We start from the raw sequence: 15994 nt of genomic DNA, 5'->3' as shown, positions 1-15994 counted from the left end.
TTGTGCTAGCTGGTGTCGTTTACCAAAATTCACGGGCCATATGTTTCATCGTTATCTTCACAAAACTGTCCAAAACGGCTGTTTTTACCTTGAAGTTGCTGGTCAGGCCAAGGTCAAGGCTCTTTTTTACGATGAAGGACGGACACACGCTGTCCATGATCGCATTCTACATGCGATAATCAAAAACTATAAAAACACTACACACGATGGTCCTTGCGTTTCGGTTTGGTGAAATCTGTCAGTCCGTTGAATGATAAGCTTTCTGATTTCATAGTTTAGCCATTTTACAGAGCCATGTTTTCATTTGAGCCTGCTCTGAGCGGGGATGGTAGCGAAGCCTCTGACCATAGACTGTAAACACTGCTACGCAACGCGCCGCGGAGCCACATGAAAGTAATGCGGGTAATACCAAAACACATTGGTCATTGCTCAGAGAAGAATGTGTTTTCGGCACATTTTATCCAGTGTGCACATGCCGGGACTACTTGGCAGATGCGGACTAAACACACTATCGTCACCCAGAGGATATGTGCGCACCACTGTCCCACCCTTCGAGCGCATCAAATCATTCCGGTTCTAAGTGGGGTGGAACCTGGGGTGGCCTACTGGATACTAGGGGTGGCACGTGCCACCCCAGGCCACCCCTTAGAAACGCCACTGGAGTGAACTGATTGAACAGGTGGAAAATGTGAATGTCGGGGCTCCTGTAGCCGCCTCGTCACTCACGGACCCCACGCGCCTTTTTCTCTCCCATGGCCCGGGAGAGTGCTGGAGCTGGGAGCGTTCGGGCGCTCTCTCTCGCTGTTTCCCCGGAGCCGCGCTCAAAACCCTTTCTCCGCAGGCCGCACTCATGTCCTGCGGGTCGTGTATTCACAGTCCCTCTGCCACTCATCACTCCGTCTGTCCCACTCCAGCAGTGACTTTTGTTTTGCAAAATAAGCATGCACAACTGAAGTGACGCCCCTCCTCCAAAAAGGAATAAAATAATAATACAAAAAATGAGCCGTTCGTTCACGACCGGCACATCACTAAAGCCGCTGACAGACACACATGCCAAAGGAGCCGTGGACAGGTACACAGACAAAATACAGCGTCTACAGCCGCTCACTGCAAAAAGTCAGGGATATTTTTTGGTTGAGCGTGTGATATGAGGAGTGTGGCGTGAGAGCGTGTGAAGGCACTCAGCTCTGACGTCACATAAACAGTTCAGATAACTATAGCATAAAGAACATACCGCTGCACTGTTGACAAGCCTCTCCCGGCAGCACGTTTTTCAAGGTCTCATTTGCAAACTTTAGTTCCTCTAGCTGTGGCCATCGAGCTTTTAGCCCGTGATTAGTTTTGTTTTGTTTTCTTGTCTAGGAGTAACCTCTGCTTCTCGCTCACTCTAAACTTTCTTTCTGTGTCTCTATTAGCCTGCAGTGCCCTCTAACGGGATGTGAAATTATATATTTGAATGAAAAAAAAGGGGGGGGGAATCACACATTAGTCGCTCCAGAGTATATGACGCATCACCGCCACACTATGAAATGCGACTTACAGTCTGGAAAATACGGTACATACTATTTTCAGTTTATTTTTTTCCAAAAGTATCTGAAAGTAGTGTAACTAAGCTACATTATTTGAAACCGTAATATATAATATAAACATACTACATTTTGAAAACTGCTAATGTAGAATATATTACAATTTTAAGGTTTCTTGCCCAACACTGATCATAAAATACTTATTTTTTATCTTCCACAGGTTCATTGTTTCAACATGGCGGAGGTCTTGACTGAAGTAATCCTGTCTGTCTACATCATCTCCTTTCTGCTGGGACTGCCTGCGAACCTGTTCGCTCTTTACGCCTTCAGTGTGAAGATCCGCCGCCGGCCCCTGCCCACAGACATCCTGCTTTTAAACCTCACCGTGTCCGACCTGCTCTTCCTCCTCGTCCTCCCGCTGAAGATGCACGAAGCGGCCTCCGGGATGTCGTGGACCCTCCCGGGCGCCCTGTGCTCCATCACGGCCTTCTTGTTCTTCTGCACCATCTACACCAGCTGCCTCCTGCTCATGTCCGTCAGTGTGGTCAGATACGTGGCCGTGGCGTTCCCGGTCACCTACCGGAAGCTGCTCAAGCCCGTCTACGCCATCGTGTGCAGCGCGGTCATGTGGGGAATTTCGGCGGCTCACTGTTCCATCACCTTTGTCACCCAGCACCACCCGTCCCTGTCCAGCAACAACTCCACCAAGTGCTACGAGGGCTTCTCGGACAAGCAGCTGCAGGTAGGGGGTGCCTGACTTGACTTCTGAAATCAGTCTCTCTCTTCTAAGGAAACCTATTTTCTATTAAGAACACACCTGAATCATAACACAGTTTTGAGGGATCCTGTTCACTTTAGTCATTTCTTCTTTTACTGCTGAAGCGCTCTGATCTGTATTTCCTAGCTTTTGTCGCATCATAGAGAGAACACTGCTTGTTAATCACTAACATATTATAAGATGATGTTAAGTGGCCATTGGATGTGTATCCGACCTCAGAAAAAGCAGAAACTTAACAGAAGATGATTTAGCATTAGCACATTTAGCACAGAGACACTTTTATACGCTAATTACTATCTAAAGTAAAATCTAAAAAAGTCTGTACATTCAGAAATGATTTGAAGCATCTAGATCTTTAAAGAAAGGATTCCAAATGACACAATGTAAACTATCAGTGCTGAATGTTTTTCGAACACATGCCACTCATTTGTGTTCACCCAGGTCCTGCTGCCGGTGCGTCTGGAGTTCTTCTCCGTCCTCTGCCTGATCCCCCTCGTCGTCTGCGTGTTTTGTTACCTGCGCTGCATCCACCTGCTGTACAGCCGGCCGCGGATCTCCCCCCAGCAGAAGCACAAGGCGATAGGCATGGCTCTGGGCACACTGGCTGTCTTCCTGGTGTGCGTGCTGCCGTACAATCTCACACACCTGCTGGGCTACGTCCAGGGCCAGAGCCTGGTGTGGCGCCACTACACGCTGCTGCTGTCCACCTTCAACACCTGTCTGGACCCCATCATCTTCTACTACTCCTCCTCGGCCTTTCGGGCCCAGATCAAAAAGACGGTCTTATTGGGAAGAAATGAGCTGCCAATTTCAGTCGAACAAGGGCAGCACGCCAGCTCGGACTTCTGAGTTAGACGGACTGGTTTCTGTTTCTTGTTATGTTTTATTTAGTTTTGGGACACTTTCTAACTTAAAGAGAGGGTATTGTACTTTTTGCAGGCATTTGGTAATAATCTCTGGCATACCTTTATCACTTTTCTACACTTTGTTCGTCAGAAAATGCAATATTCAGCTAAAGCAGTTAAACAAAATACCCTGATTCTTCAAGCGATTTCACTCTCAATACTGATATTTAAGATAAGATAAGATAAGATGGTACTTCATATTTGTATGAATGGTATTTCATAATTAAAATGTTAAATAACCTAAAGAAAAGACTGCAAGATGAGCAGGCCCGTTTGAAAAGGCCTGGAGTGTCCTCCGCAAGTGGTAGTGGGAATGAAATGTTATACAACAGTGCAAATAAAGTTTCAGTTTCAGCTAACAACAAGCTAGCAAATCGGTGGCCCCTTCATGAACACACTTCAAGCAAATAACGTGTCCAGTTTAAAAATGTAGAGGGTATAATGCAAAAAAACAAAACCTGGAGACACTGATTGGAGCACTTCTGCTGTTGAAAAAGAAACAACCAAAGTGAACAGGATTACACAAAACACTGTGCATGAAACAAAAATACTGCTTAAGGTATGTTTTTTATAAGGATCAGGAAAATTCAGCACATTGTCAAAACTTGCAAATATCTTCTGATTGCAAAAATGTTCCTGATCGACGTAACATGGGCTGCTCCGTCGTCTCCGAAGTATTTGATGTGCGAAGTCATCTTCTATGTTTTCGGTAAGGGAAAAACAATTTTGTCTAAGGATCCAGTGTTGCTCCGCTTTGCTCCGCGCACTGTCCACTTGCAATGTTTGTTTTCTGATACATGTGCAAGTGCACGGAACTTGCACGACGAGAGGAGTTCATTAGTGAGTGTTTGAGACGAGGCGAGCGCCTCGTTTTGTGCGCTCGTTAAATAATTGCTTGAGTTTTTCATTCAATGATGCTGCGTGGTTTGTAATAACGTAATAATATGAAGACCTTAGAACCTTCCTCTGAGTGTTTGTTTCCCCTAAATAACGAAGGGAAAAAGGTTGACATTTGCCTCTGTTTTCCCAGGATCTGTTGTCTTTGAAATCATTAACCTGCAGTAGTGCTGGGATGCATCATGAACTCTGCTATTATATTTTACAGCACCGCCATTATTAATCATGTAAGTATTTGCATATGGGTGCATCAGGAGTGGACTTTGACTCTGCTCCAGTTGATTTCCTCACCAATTCATCACATACAAAGTCAGCTGTGATGTTGAACACGACTACTTAGCAAAAACTTTGGTGAGTTATGTTTTTATTCATTGGAATGTTGCGTTGTGAATGTGAACTGACATACGCAGTCATATGCTTTTCAATAGCGCTATTATGTTATTATTATGTGGCCTGGAAAACAACATGCGTCACTTGCTCCTTGTCGAAACTGCGTCACCAACTATATCACTAAAACATGAGCGTTTAACTGTGTTGGGGAAAACGTATTACAAAAGTACAAAAATATATATTACTATTTTCAGTAACTAAGGAACATACCATATTACAAAATACGGCAATATATTAGTCATTACAATTTAAGAAACTTGAGCTACAAGTGCAGTTTAATGGTTTGTATTGATGTATTACGGACACAAAATGCCAAACTCCCCCTAAATAAAATGCAGCACCAAATCAAGTTGGACACTGGTGTATAAGATCTGTGGCTACCGTCGCCAAAACAAAACACGAGAATGGGGGAAAGCGAAGGAAACGAAAACCTTTGACTGCACTTTTCCGCCGTGGCATTACCGTATTTTCCGCACTAGCCAAAAAATAGGCTACCTAATGAAGAAAAAAACAACAGGCTGAATTGTCGTACGGTATGCTAACGTAACACATTGATGGTTAGCTACATGAAGCATAAACAAACCAAATAGATGTGTGGTATGTTGACGTCACATAAACAGTTCAGATAACTATAGCATAAAGAACATACCACTGCACTGTTGACAAGCCTCTCCCGGCAGCACGCTTTTCAAGCTCTCATTTGCAAACTCGTTCCTCCAGCTGTGGCCATCAAGCTTTTAGTCCGTGATTAGCTTTGTTTTGTTTTCTTCTCTGGGAGTAACGTCCGCTTCTCGCTCACTCCAAACTTTCTTTCTCTTGCTCGATTAGCCTGCAGTGCCCTCTAGCTGCATGTGGAATTATATATTTGAATGAAAAAAAAGGGGGGAAAAATGACATATTAGTCGCTCCGGAGTATAAGACGCACCCCCTACCAAACTTTGAAAAAAAGTGCGATTTATAGTCTAGAAAATACGGTACATACTATTTTTAGTTTATATTGTGCCAAAAGTAACTCTAATATCGAATATATTACAATTTTAAGGTAACTTGCCCAACACTGATCATAAAATACTTCTTTTTTTATCTTTCACAGGTTCATTGTTTCAACATGGCTGAGGTCTTGACTGAAGTAATCCTGTCTGTCTACATCATCTCCTTTCTGCTGGGACTGCCTGCGAACCTGCTTGCTCTTTACGCCTTCAGTGTGAAGATCCGCAGCCGGCCCCTGCCCACAGACATCCTGCTTTTAAACCTCACCGTGTCCGACCTGCTCTTCCTTCTCGTTCTCCCGCTGAAGATGCACGAAGCGGCCTCCGGGATGTCGTGGACCCTCCCGGGCGCCCTGTGCTCCATCACGGCCTTCTTGTTCTTCTGCACCATCTACACCAGCTGCCTCCTGCTCATGTCCGTCAGTGTGGTCAGATACGTGGCCGTGGCGTTCCCGGTCACCTACCGGACGCTGTGCAAGCCCGTCTACGCCATCGTGTGCAGCGCGGTCATGTGGGGGATTTCGGCGGCTCACTGTACCATCACCTTTGTCACCCAGCACCACCCGTCCCTGTCCAGCAACAACTCCACCAAGTGCTACGAGGGCTTCTCGGACAAGCAGCTGCAGGTAGGGGGCGTCATAGAGACAACACAAAACTGCCTTCCCCTTTAGCCCATAATCCAAAACAGACCCATTCTGAGTGCTTCAAAGTGTGATCTTTGCATGCAGAAAGAGAAGGTTTGGCCACGGTGCTATAACCATGTCATTCCCATTACTGCCTGTAGAGGGCATAGAATCATAGAAATGCCTTTAGCTGTCTGAGCCTGTTCCTACAAATGTGCACATTATGTTAGCCAGCGGTTCCCGGACCTGTTAAAACTGAGTGTTCTCTCTCCATGCAAATGAATGGAGAACCCGTCCCTATTTGTAAAAGTATGTCGATATATGGTTTGTCCGTTTTATGGCATTTACATCATTAATGCTGTTTCTTTATCATTAACATATTATAAGATGATGTTAAGTGGCCATTGGATGTGTATCCGACCTCAGAAAAAGCAGAAACTTAACAGAAGATGATTTAGCATTAGCACATTTAGCACAGAGACACTTGTATACACTAATTACTATCTAAAGCAAAATCTAAACTGTACATTCAGAAATGATTTGAAACATATAGATCTTTAAAGACCACCGTTTTTACATACTGAGATATGTTCTTACCTTAGCTTAGACGAGTTCTTTTGTAACTGTCTGGTCTTCACACGTGCCGTCAGTCACATAAACAGAGCACAGACGGCGTTAGCATTTAGCCTCTCCACCTGTAGCTCCTCTACAGCTCCAAACGAGGTCAAGATAGAAGCTACCAAGCTCTTCCACGTTTTCCCTATTTACATATGGTTACATGAAGTGTTACACTACAAAAGTATTATTACACAAAACAATGCAGATTTTCTAAGCGGACTGCGCGGATGTCAAAACTACTCCTGGTATTATTACGCCTTAAAATATAGTTCCGCTTTTTATCCGCTTAGAAAATCCACATTGTTTAATTTTGTGTAATTATACTTTATAGTGTAACACATCACGTAACCATATTTAAATAGGGAAAACATGGAAGAGCTTGGTAGCTTCTATCTTGACCAGTTTTGGAGCTATAGTGAAGAGGCTAAATGCTAACGCCGTCTGTGCTCTGTTTACGTGACTGAAGGCACGAGTGAAGATCAGACAGGTACAAAAGAACTCGTCAAAGCTAAGGTAAGAACATATCTCAGTATGTAAAAACGGTGGCCTATTCCTTTAAGAATTTGCACTGTTTGATGGCTAATGCTAACAGCTATAGAAATAACACATTGAACAGGCTAACAAACGCTACAAAGTTGGTTTCCCAGACTAGCCAGCTGGCTAACTGTCCCCATATAGACTTCAGTCATATTGCTAAGCATCATGGGATTTGCTGCACTACTAAACAAATGTAGATTTCAAATGGTATAATTCTGGAGTTCACCTCAAAACACTTGGGCTCTACAGTGTGTTAGATATATACATTTACCAGTAGTGACTCAGCAGCGAGCTGTCCCATGGCTTTTTTTCTCCACTTTTAACACTATTTTTAGCTAATGTTAGTCTATGGAAAATGTATGCTAACACCCACAAACATGGCGGATCTCCATGGTAATTCCCAAACTCAATGTTAAGCTCAAACACCCCTTTTTTATTTCCTGACCTCCACCAAGTCTTACACTTCTTTTAATATAAAGACATGATTTCAAATGACACAATGTAAACTATCAGTGCTGAATGTTTTTCGAACACATGCCACTCATTTGTGTTCACCAGGTCCTGCTGCCGGTGCGTCTGGAGTTCTTCTCCGTCCTCTGCCTGATCCCCCTCCTCGTCTGCGTGTTTTGTTACCTGCGCTGCATCCACCTGCTGTACAGCCGGCCGCGGATCTCCCCCCAGCAGAAGCACAAGGCGATAGGCATGGCTCTGGGCACGCTGGCTGTCTTCCTGGTGTGCGTGCTGCCGTACAATCTCACACACCTGCTGGGCTACGTCCAGGGCCAGAGCCTGGTGTGGCGCCACTACACGCTGCTGCTGTCCACCTTCAACACCTGTCTGGACCCCATCATCTTCTACTACTCCTCCTCGGCCTTTCGGGCCCAGATCAAAAAGACGGTCTTATTGGGAAGAAATGAGCTGCCAATTTCAGTCGAACAAGGCCAGCGCGCCAGCTCGGACTCTTGAGTTAGACGGACTGGTTTCTGTTTTTTGTTATGTTTTATTTAGTTTTGGGACATTTTGTAACTTAAAGAGAGGGTATTGTACTTTTGGCAGGCATTTGGTAATAATCTCTGGCATACCTTTGTCACTTTCCTACACTTTGTCAGAAAATGCAATATTCAGCTAAAGCAGCTAAAACAAAATATCCTGATTCTTCAAGCGATCTCACTCTCAATACTGATATTTCACAATTAAAATGTTAAATAACCTAAAGAAAAGACGGCAAGATGAGCTGGCCCTTTTCAATAGGCCTGGAGTGTCCTCCGCAAGTGGTAGTGGGAATGAAATGTTGTACAACAGTGCAAATAAAGTTTCAGTTTCAGCTAACAACAAGCTAGCAAATCGGTGGCCCCTTCATGAACTCACTTCAGGCAAAGAACGTGTCCAGTTTAAAAATGTAGAGGGTATAATGCAAAAAAACAAAACCTGGAGACACTGATTGGAGAAGAAACAACCAAAGTGAACAGGATTACACAAAACACTGTGCATGAAACAAAAATACTGCTTAAGGTATGTTTTTGATAAGGATCAGGAAAAATTCAGCACACTGTCAAAACTTGCTCAAATGTTCTGATTGCAAAAATGTTCCTGATCGACGTAACATGGGCTGCTCCCTCGTCTCCTATGTACCTGCACACATATTTATTTGATGTCCGAAGTCAAGGAAAAAAACATTTTTTCACATGATTAAAAGCTCTGAAAGCTCGATTTGGCATGATTTGTCCTGTTTTGGTTCTGATCTTGTCTTGGTGCTAATTTGGAAAGCGAAATATCTTTTTGAGGTCGTGAAATGTTTCAGAACCAGGGATCTAATACGCAATCTTCAGGGTAAATCTACATGTACTGTTAAAGTGCACGTGACAGATTTGAATGCTTTTGAAAATATGACTGATTTAACAATCTGTTGTAACCATTTATTTCAGTGAAGCAGCAAATGAATGAAGAAATGTTGCGAAGAGAAGTTATTTTTATTTGAATTTTCAAGCTACTGACAGGAAGTGACATAGATAGAGGTAACGCTCCACAGCAGTTTGACTCACTCATTTCCCGTTGACGTAACAAGGTTGGCACGGCAACAGTTTAAAATTGTTTGCCTCTATCTATGTCACTTCCTGACGGTGCCCAATAAGGAAGTGAAGCTGTAAAGATCACAAAAATGGTCAAACTAAAGAAAATTGTGTAACATTTTTAGCAAAATCGTTAATGTAATTGTTTGCATATGTACAATTCTTTTCGACTAAAGGCAATTTGAGAACTGAAATATGAACAATAATTCTAATGAAGGTGTATGGACTTGCAACACCCTTCCACTCTACAAGGACATTAAATTTAGAGTCATATTTTCCTTCATGACGTGCTTTCCAGTTTCATGGGACCGACACAAGCACCACAACACGCACAGATAAATATGCAAAACTGCCAATTTTATTATTTTACAGCATTGAAAACGTAATTGTTCTTTTGCCTTACATGCCACTTCCTGGTCATTTTAACGTGGGCCAGCCACTCTCCGGCACTCATGCATTCTGTAGGCGCACATGTAGAAGATCCCTGTGTGAGGAAGACATTTAGACACATTAGCATTAGCATTAGCTTTTAGTCTCTGTTATGCCGGACAATAAAGTCTTTGATAAGTATGGATGTAATTGGCCAGCTTTGTTTGTCTATTGCCAACTTTGTGAAGCAATCTATGTCAATTAATACATTTTGTTTGTGAAATGTGTTAATGGTAAATTAAATGGATCAAACAGTAACAACATGATAGACTTCCAAGCTTTGTAAGAGGAGACACTGCAGGCAAAACTAAAACCTGTTCCAGTTTTTTTTTTTTCAGGTTTTAGGCCGGTTTGTAGTACATTGCCCCATCTTCACAGTGAGGTGGTTACTTATTTCACTGCTTCAGCATTTCTTCAGATTTTGTGAAATTGTGAATTTTCTCAAAAATTCATTTTTATTGTTGAAACCAAATCTTCCATTGTTGTAGTGCCTACTGACACCAAAGTTCCCAGTCTTGGACTCAACAATATTTTCAGGGTTTGCTCAGAGGGATTTTTCAATATCTAATTTCTAGCCAGATTAATTGAGTTTCGGACCCTAAAAAACAAGGCGAAACTGATTTCTTTCACTAATACCTAATTAAAAACTATACATCTATCCATCCATTTTCTTCCGCTTTATCCGGGGCCGGGTCGCAAAGGCAGCAGTCTCAGCAGAGATGCCCAAACTTCCCGACCCACGCACACCTCCTCCAGCTGCTCTGGGGGGACCCCGAGGCGACACCAGGCCAGCTCGGAGACATAGTCCCACCAGCGTGTCCTGGGCCTTCCACGAGGCCTTGTCCCAATAGGACATGCCTGGAGCATGGAGGCGACCAGGAGGCTGGCCCCTTTCGACGTGAAGGAGCAGCGACTCCTCCCGGGAAACTGAGCCCCTCACCTGACCTCGAAGGGTGCGCCCAGCCACCCTGCGAAGAAAACTCATTTCGGCCGCTTGTATCCGCGATCTTGTCCTTTCGGTCATTACCCAAATCTCATGACCAGGTGAGAGAAATTGGAGAAATTCTCTGGGACACAAGTCATAGGCCTCAAAACTGGGACGGTCCCCATGGCAAACTAGGATGACTGGTCACAATAAGGTGGTTTGAGGAAAATTAGGCTTTGCAAGTTGGATAGCTACATTCAGGCAAAGCAGTTTGCAAACTACACTGCTTGACCAAAACATATTGTCGTCACATTGGGCCACCTTAAGCTTTTGCTGTGGTGAATGCATGTTTCAATAAGCTTCTGCAATCCAGTATTGCATCCATTCTTCACCACGATCTAGTATTGATGATGGGAGAGTGTGATCACTGAGCAAAGCCTTCTCCAGCACATATCAAAGATTCTCAATGAGATCTGGACTCTGTGGTGGCCAATCCATGGGTGAAAATTATGTCTCTCTGAATCACTCTTTCACAATGGGGGAACAACGAAACCTGGCATTGTCATTGCAGTAATGTCGGTACCATCAACACTTTTCCTTGAATATTCTTTTGATTTGTATATTCACATGTGTTTTTTGCTTTATTTAAAGTGGAGAAACTGACCTGCAAAGAATGTCATGAGCAGAGACACCCAGCCTAGTATGTACGACCAGGAGAAACGCCAGTCCCCAAAACGCTTGCCCAGGAAGTTCACGGTCACCCCGGTGTAAATGGCCATCGCAAGCAAAACAAAGAGGGCTGAGGAAAGAGAAAGACGCACATGCAAATTATTGAAACGTTTCTGGTCATGAATATGGAGGGCACCTTTACTCGATGTGTTACTTACTGGAAACAAAGAACATGATCCCAGCGGCGAACGAGCGGTTGAACCTCTCGAACGCGGAGAAGTGGGCGAAGGAGAGGATTCCTGCGATGATCCCAGCAAAGCACGACATGGCGGACAGGATCATGAAGGCGCGGGTGGCGTTCCAGTAAGCTGCGAACGGAGTCAAGAGGCGCGAGCAGATAAAGACATGTCCAAAAGAAAAAATATTTTTCATTTCTTTGGAGAGAGCTGAGTTCAGTGTTGACCATTTATAGGGGGAAAAAAGCTATTTTCACAGTTACAAGTCCAAGAGCATTAATATTTGCGAGAAGACTGAAATATGAACTGCCAAATAGTACAACAATCACATGCATTTGAGAATATGTTTGTAGCAGTGTAAAGTTGGGTTTCTTGGGCAAAAAAAAAGACAATGTTCTCAACAAAGCCGGTATCTACACTCTCAGAGGCGTAAAACCTCACGATAACTTAAAATGCCAATAACTTAGACTTCATTAAGATATCTTACTGAAGCAGAAGACTGCCAGTGAAAGGGCCTATCTCACCGGTAGCTGGAGACTCGAGTCACCGCTGGTGTCTCAGAGATGTACCCTGAAGATAAGGCGAGTCTCCAGGTAGTCTTGGTGAAAACGAATCGGTTCGATTTCAGCTGCGAATTTTTCAAGTCTCCACGTGGTCTCCGTATGGTATCTGAAAGGTCTTCGCACAGTCTCAAGCACCATTTGTCGTCCTCAATTGGTGAGACATTTCTGTGACATCCCTGCAATGTCACCGAGACTGCATGGAGACTTGAGAAAGTCTCAGTCTCCGCTGAAATCGAACTTGTTTTCACCAAGACTACCCTGAGACTCGCCTTTTCTCCACGTTTTGGAGGCATTTACGTGACTGGCAGCAACTCCAGTCTCCAACTAGTCTCCAGGCCCTTGACATAGCCCTTAAGGACAGCAGATCCCAAAAGGGCGTGCTGGGATTGCAAGAGGGGCCCAGTTTTGTCTGGTCAGGAGGTCAGGTCACAAGTGATATTGTTTGAGCACATTATATGGTTCAAAAGAATCATGACTGGGAAAGGACTTCAGGTGCGTTTAACACTCCAATTTCAGATTATTTGTTATTGAAATAAATACTTAGTAGCAATTATTTTCATGTTTTGTTAGATTTGTACGGGCCTCGGTTTTGGAGTGGGGGGTGGTGCAGTCCAACTACAGCACACGCTGTAGGGGGGCTTCAAGGAAAAAAGGTTGGTGTTCTGGCCTCCAGTCTCCTTCCTTTTTGTATTAGTTTGTGTCTGTGGTCAACGCTGTTTATCGCTCTATGGAAACCTGGCTGTGTGAGCTCTGGCCTGCGATTGGAGGATTGGTTTCAAGCTCCATTCTGGTTGGCTGTTCGTCTCTGGTCCTGATTGGTGCGGCATCTGAACACCTGGCCCCTAAACCACCTGTTGCAGCCACACCTTTAAAAGGCCACACTTCTGGAGCTTCAGGGCTGCTGGTCTTGTGGCCAGGACGCCATGTGGTTTGTGTTGTGTCACCTTTTGGGACGTTCACTTGTCTAGTGACGTGGAATCAAGTGATACTCGTTTGTCTAGTCATGACTTTTTCTGGTATTTGTAAGGCCTAATTTTGTTAGTCTTGTTTACTTTTGTGTACTTCGATTTTGTTTGTTTAGTTTTAGTAACTTTGTTTTGGTTAACCTTTGTAAATATTATAGCCTTTGTATGATTGGTTATTTTTTGTTCTACTTTGTTAAAATGACCCTTTACATTCCTTTTTTTAGATAACAACTGTATTTATCCATTATCCCATCTTGGTTTTTGTTAGAATTTTTAATCTAGCTGAGCCGGAACCACTGTCTTCGGATGCAACTACGGAGATGGCATTGGACAGGAGTTCATCCTATGGCTGTGACATATGACAGTGGTTCTCAACTGGTTGGCCGGGACACAAAAGTTTCAATATTTGTTTACTGAAAACTTGGTTAGACAATACCTGAATCTGCCAAAATGACTGTTTTTGAGGATTTCTGCTTTCCAGGCTTATTTAATGAGAAATGTCAGTACTTTCGACCAGATTTGAGACTGAACTACACCTGATTGTTGTTCTTGGAAGGTCCAGACCAGACTCTAAACTCAGAAACTTTATGGATTCCTCTGTATGATAAGTGGAGTCAGTGTGGGAGATAGTGACAGACCAAATGCACAGGAATGAAATCCTCTATATTTGTTGTAAGTTTGTGATGAGTTTGTATAAAGTGCACATTTTGCGTCTCAGATTCACGCTCACCAATGCTGTCGGTCTGCATGTAGCACTTGCCGGACATGCAGTACCTCCACAGGCCCTGGTGAGCGAAGCTGCCCGAGAGCCTGTACTGCATCCAGTAATCCGTGGCCGTGGACACCACCAGCAGGATGTTCCCCACGATGGCACAGAACAGGCCCCCTCCCATAAAGCTGTACATCATGAGTGACGCGATGGCTGCCGATAAGAAGCGGTGCACTGCCAAACAAAAGGTGCAGGTGAAGAGGGTTAATATTGCCTTGTAGATTATATTTATTAACTTAATTGACAGATAGACAAGAACGGTGCACCCTATGTAAATTCATTGTGATGATTTATGCAGATAGTATTGAAAAATACATTATTCAAATGGAGCAAACGGTCAACTGTTCAGCAAACATGTGGAGCCGAGCTAAAACATCTCAGTAAAAGATGTTATTCAATGTGTTTTGGACTGCATTTTTTCCAATGTATGCTTTTAAAATAGCTTCAATTCATTTCAAGATTTATTGCTTTTTAATTCTTTGTGGCAATTTTTGTTGAAATCTGATTTCAGTTTTAACAGACTGCGGAATAATAAAATGTGGCTGTTCCAACCCCAGGGAAAGAACAAGTTTAGAATTGGCTATAAAGTTGACAAAATAGTGCAGTAGTTTACTGATTTCATATAAAATGATCAAAAATAGCAAAAATTGCATTGTTTGCAAAATACAACACAAATGCATCAAAATGAGTTTGTGTTGAAAGACGCCCCAGACAAACAGGCCTCGATGCACTCTGCTTTGTTAGAAGCTATGCCGCAGAGAGTGCATCATTGTAGCAGGTAAAATACAATTAAAGCAAAGGAATATTTCACTTTCCAATACAGGACAAATCAGTATAACCTATTATCACTCTGAAATTCAATTATTATTGTAACCTGCACTTCAAATTTGGGACAAACAGTTTCACTACTTCTGCCTTATCTGCACTCGTGGTACACATCAGCTAAACATTGATGAAAACATCATTGCAAACATCACAAACTTACATTGTTAGATTTACAGATGAACAAAGCATCATCCAAAAAAAACAATAACCATAAGTTTCTACGATTGCACTGAACGCTAATACTAACCTATGAGAAAATAACTGCCTTTATCTGTATCCCTTATGAAAGCTCCCGTGTTTTTCCTCCACATTTTGAGTCACAGCGGACATCCCTTTTCTTTTTTTTTTGTGTGTGTAGATCTTGAGAGCCTTACCTGGAGCAGTGAGGATTTACCAAACCAGAGTGCAGGCCTGGAGAGAGCCCAGTGTCAAAGAGAGCGCCCTAGGCTGAATTCCAAAAAGTTATCCCCTCCACTTTCTGTCGATGGAGGCAAAATCCTTTAAAACAAACTAACGCACTTGAGCCATGAAGGGCCCGGGGCGGGGATGGATGGGGGGGGGGTCACGTGACTCTCTTTGACACTGCGGCCCACATGGGAGCAGTGGGATAGGAGGGGGGTGGGGGGGTGCATATATGGATGGGATGGATGGATGGAGGTGCCGGCTGCTCCGCTCTGCACCGCTCTGTTGTTCTATGATGCATTCTGGAAGCCGTGGATGTGCCGAGGCTTGCAGTACTGCCCCCGGTCAATGGAACATGCTGAGGCCACACTTTTCTTTCAGCCAGCGGGGGGGGGGAGTGGTCAGGACGACTCACACGCGTTAGACACATGACCATTAGGGATACGCCGACCAACTCTGTATGTCAACACAATAAAGGTGTGTGAAGGTCATCATGTTGATATGGTATGGGGCTTGGAGTGGTCAACTTTAGTCGGCCGGCACATACCATTGTTGTGTTCTTAGGCAAGACACTTTACCCTCTTGGCCTACTGTATGTAAGAGTGCGGTATATGTGTGTGTGTGTTCTTGTAGTACTATCTTAGTGAGCACCAAAATCCTCATTCTACTATCAAAGTGAGGACATTTTGGGGGAAATAAGGTCCACACTTCGTCAAAGGACTGTTTGAGGGTCAAGATGTGGTTTTAGAATTTAGGCTGGGTAATATATTATGTCTATAAGGGTCCTCACTAAGATAGAAATACAAACGTGGGTCTTGTGTGTGGTGGTGGTTTTGTATAACCCAATATTACAGCATGAGTTGCCTCACGGGGCTGCAT

The 15994-nt window shown here is 43.7% G+C and overlaps 3 protein-coding genes across 3 annotated transcripts; 2 read left to right on the top strand and 1 right to left on the bottom strand.

The window, feature by feature from the left end:
• Positions 1 to 1761: 1761 nt before the first annotated feature.
• On the top strand, positions 1762 to 3153 carry LOC306966067 (free fatty acid receptor 2-like; the record flags this gene model as incomplete). The annotated part of the gene is made up of 2 exons (XM_079560701.1): positions 1762 to 2268; positions 2746 to 3153. The coding sequence occupies 2 exons, from the start codon at positions 1762 to 1764 to the stop codon at positions 3151 to 3153; spliced, it is 915 nt and encodes a 304-aa protein (XP_079416827.1).
• Positions 3154 to 5604: 2451 nt separating this feature from the next.
• LOC306966065 (free fatty acid receptor 2-like) lies at positions 5605 to 8229 on the top strand (the record flags this gene model as incomplete). The annotated part of the gene is made up of 2 exons (XM_079560699.1): positions 5605 to 6111; positions 7822 to 8229. 2 exons carry the CDS (start codon positions 5605 to 5607, stop codon positions 8227 to 8229), a joined length of 915 nt encoding a protein of 304 aa, XP_079416825.1.
• A 1454-nt stretch (positions 8230 to 9683) lies between these two features.
• On the bottom strand, positions 9684 to 14027 carry lim2.5 (lens intrinsic membrane protein 2.5; the record flags this gene model as incomplete). Its single annotated transcript, XM_079561978.1, has 4 exons — positions 9684 to 9816; positions 11351 to 11485; positions 11574 to 11723; positions 13850 to 14027. The coding sequence occupies 4 exons, from the start codon at positions 14025 to 14027 to the stop codon at positions 9755 to 9757; spliced, it is 525 nt and encodes a 174-aa protein (XP_079418104.1). The 3' UTR covers positions 9684 to 9754.
• Between the last annotated feature and the right edge of the window lie 1967 nt (positions 14028 to 15994).

Source organism: Gobius niger, assembly GCF_951799975.1.
Source record: "Gobius niger genome assembly, chromosome: 8".
In the NCBI taxonomy this organism is placed as follows: Eukaryota; Metazoa; Chordata; class Actinopteri; order Gobiiformes; family Gobiidae; genus Gobius; species Gobius niger.
This window is presented reverse-complemented; position numbering and strand designations above follow the sequence as displayed.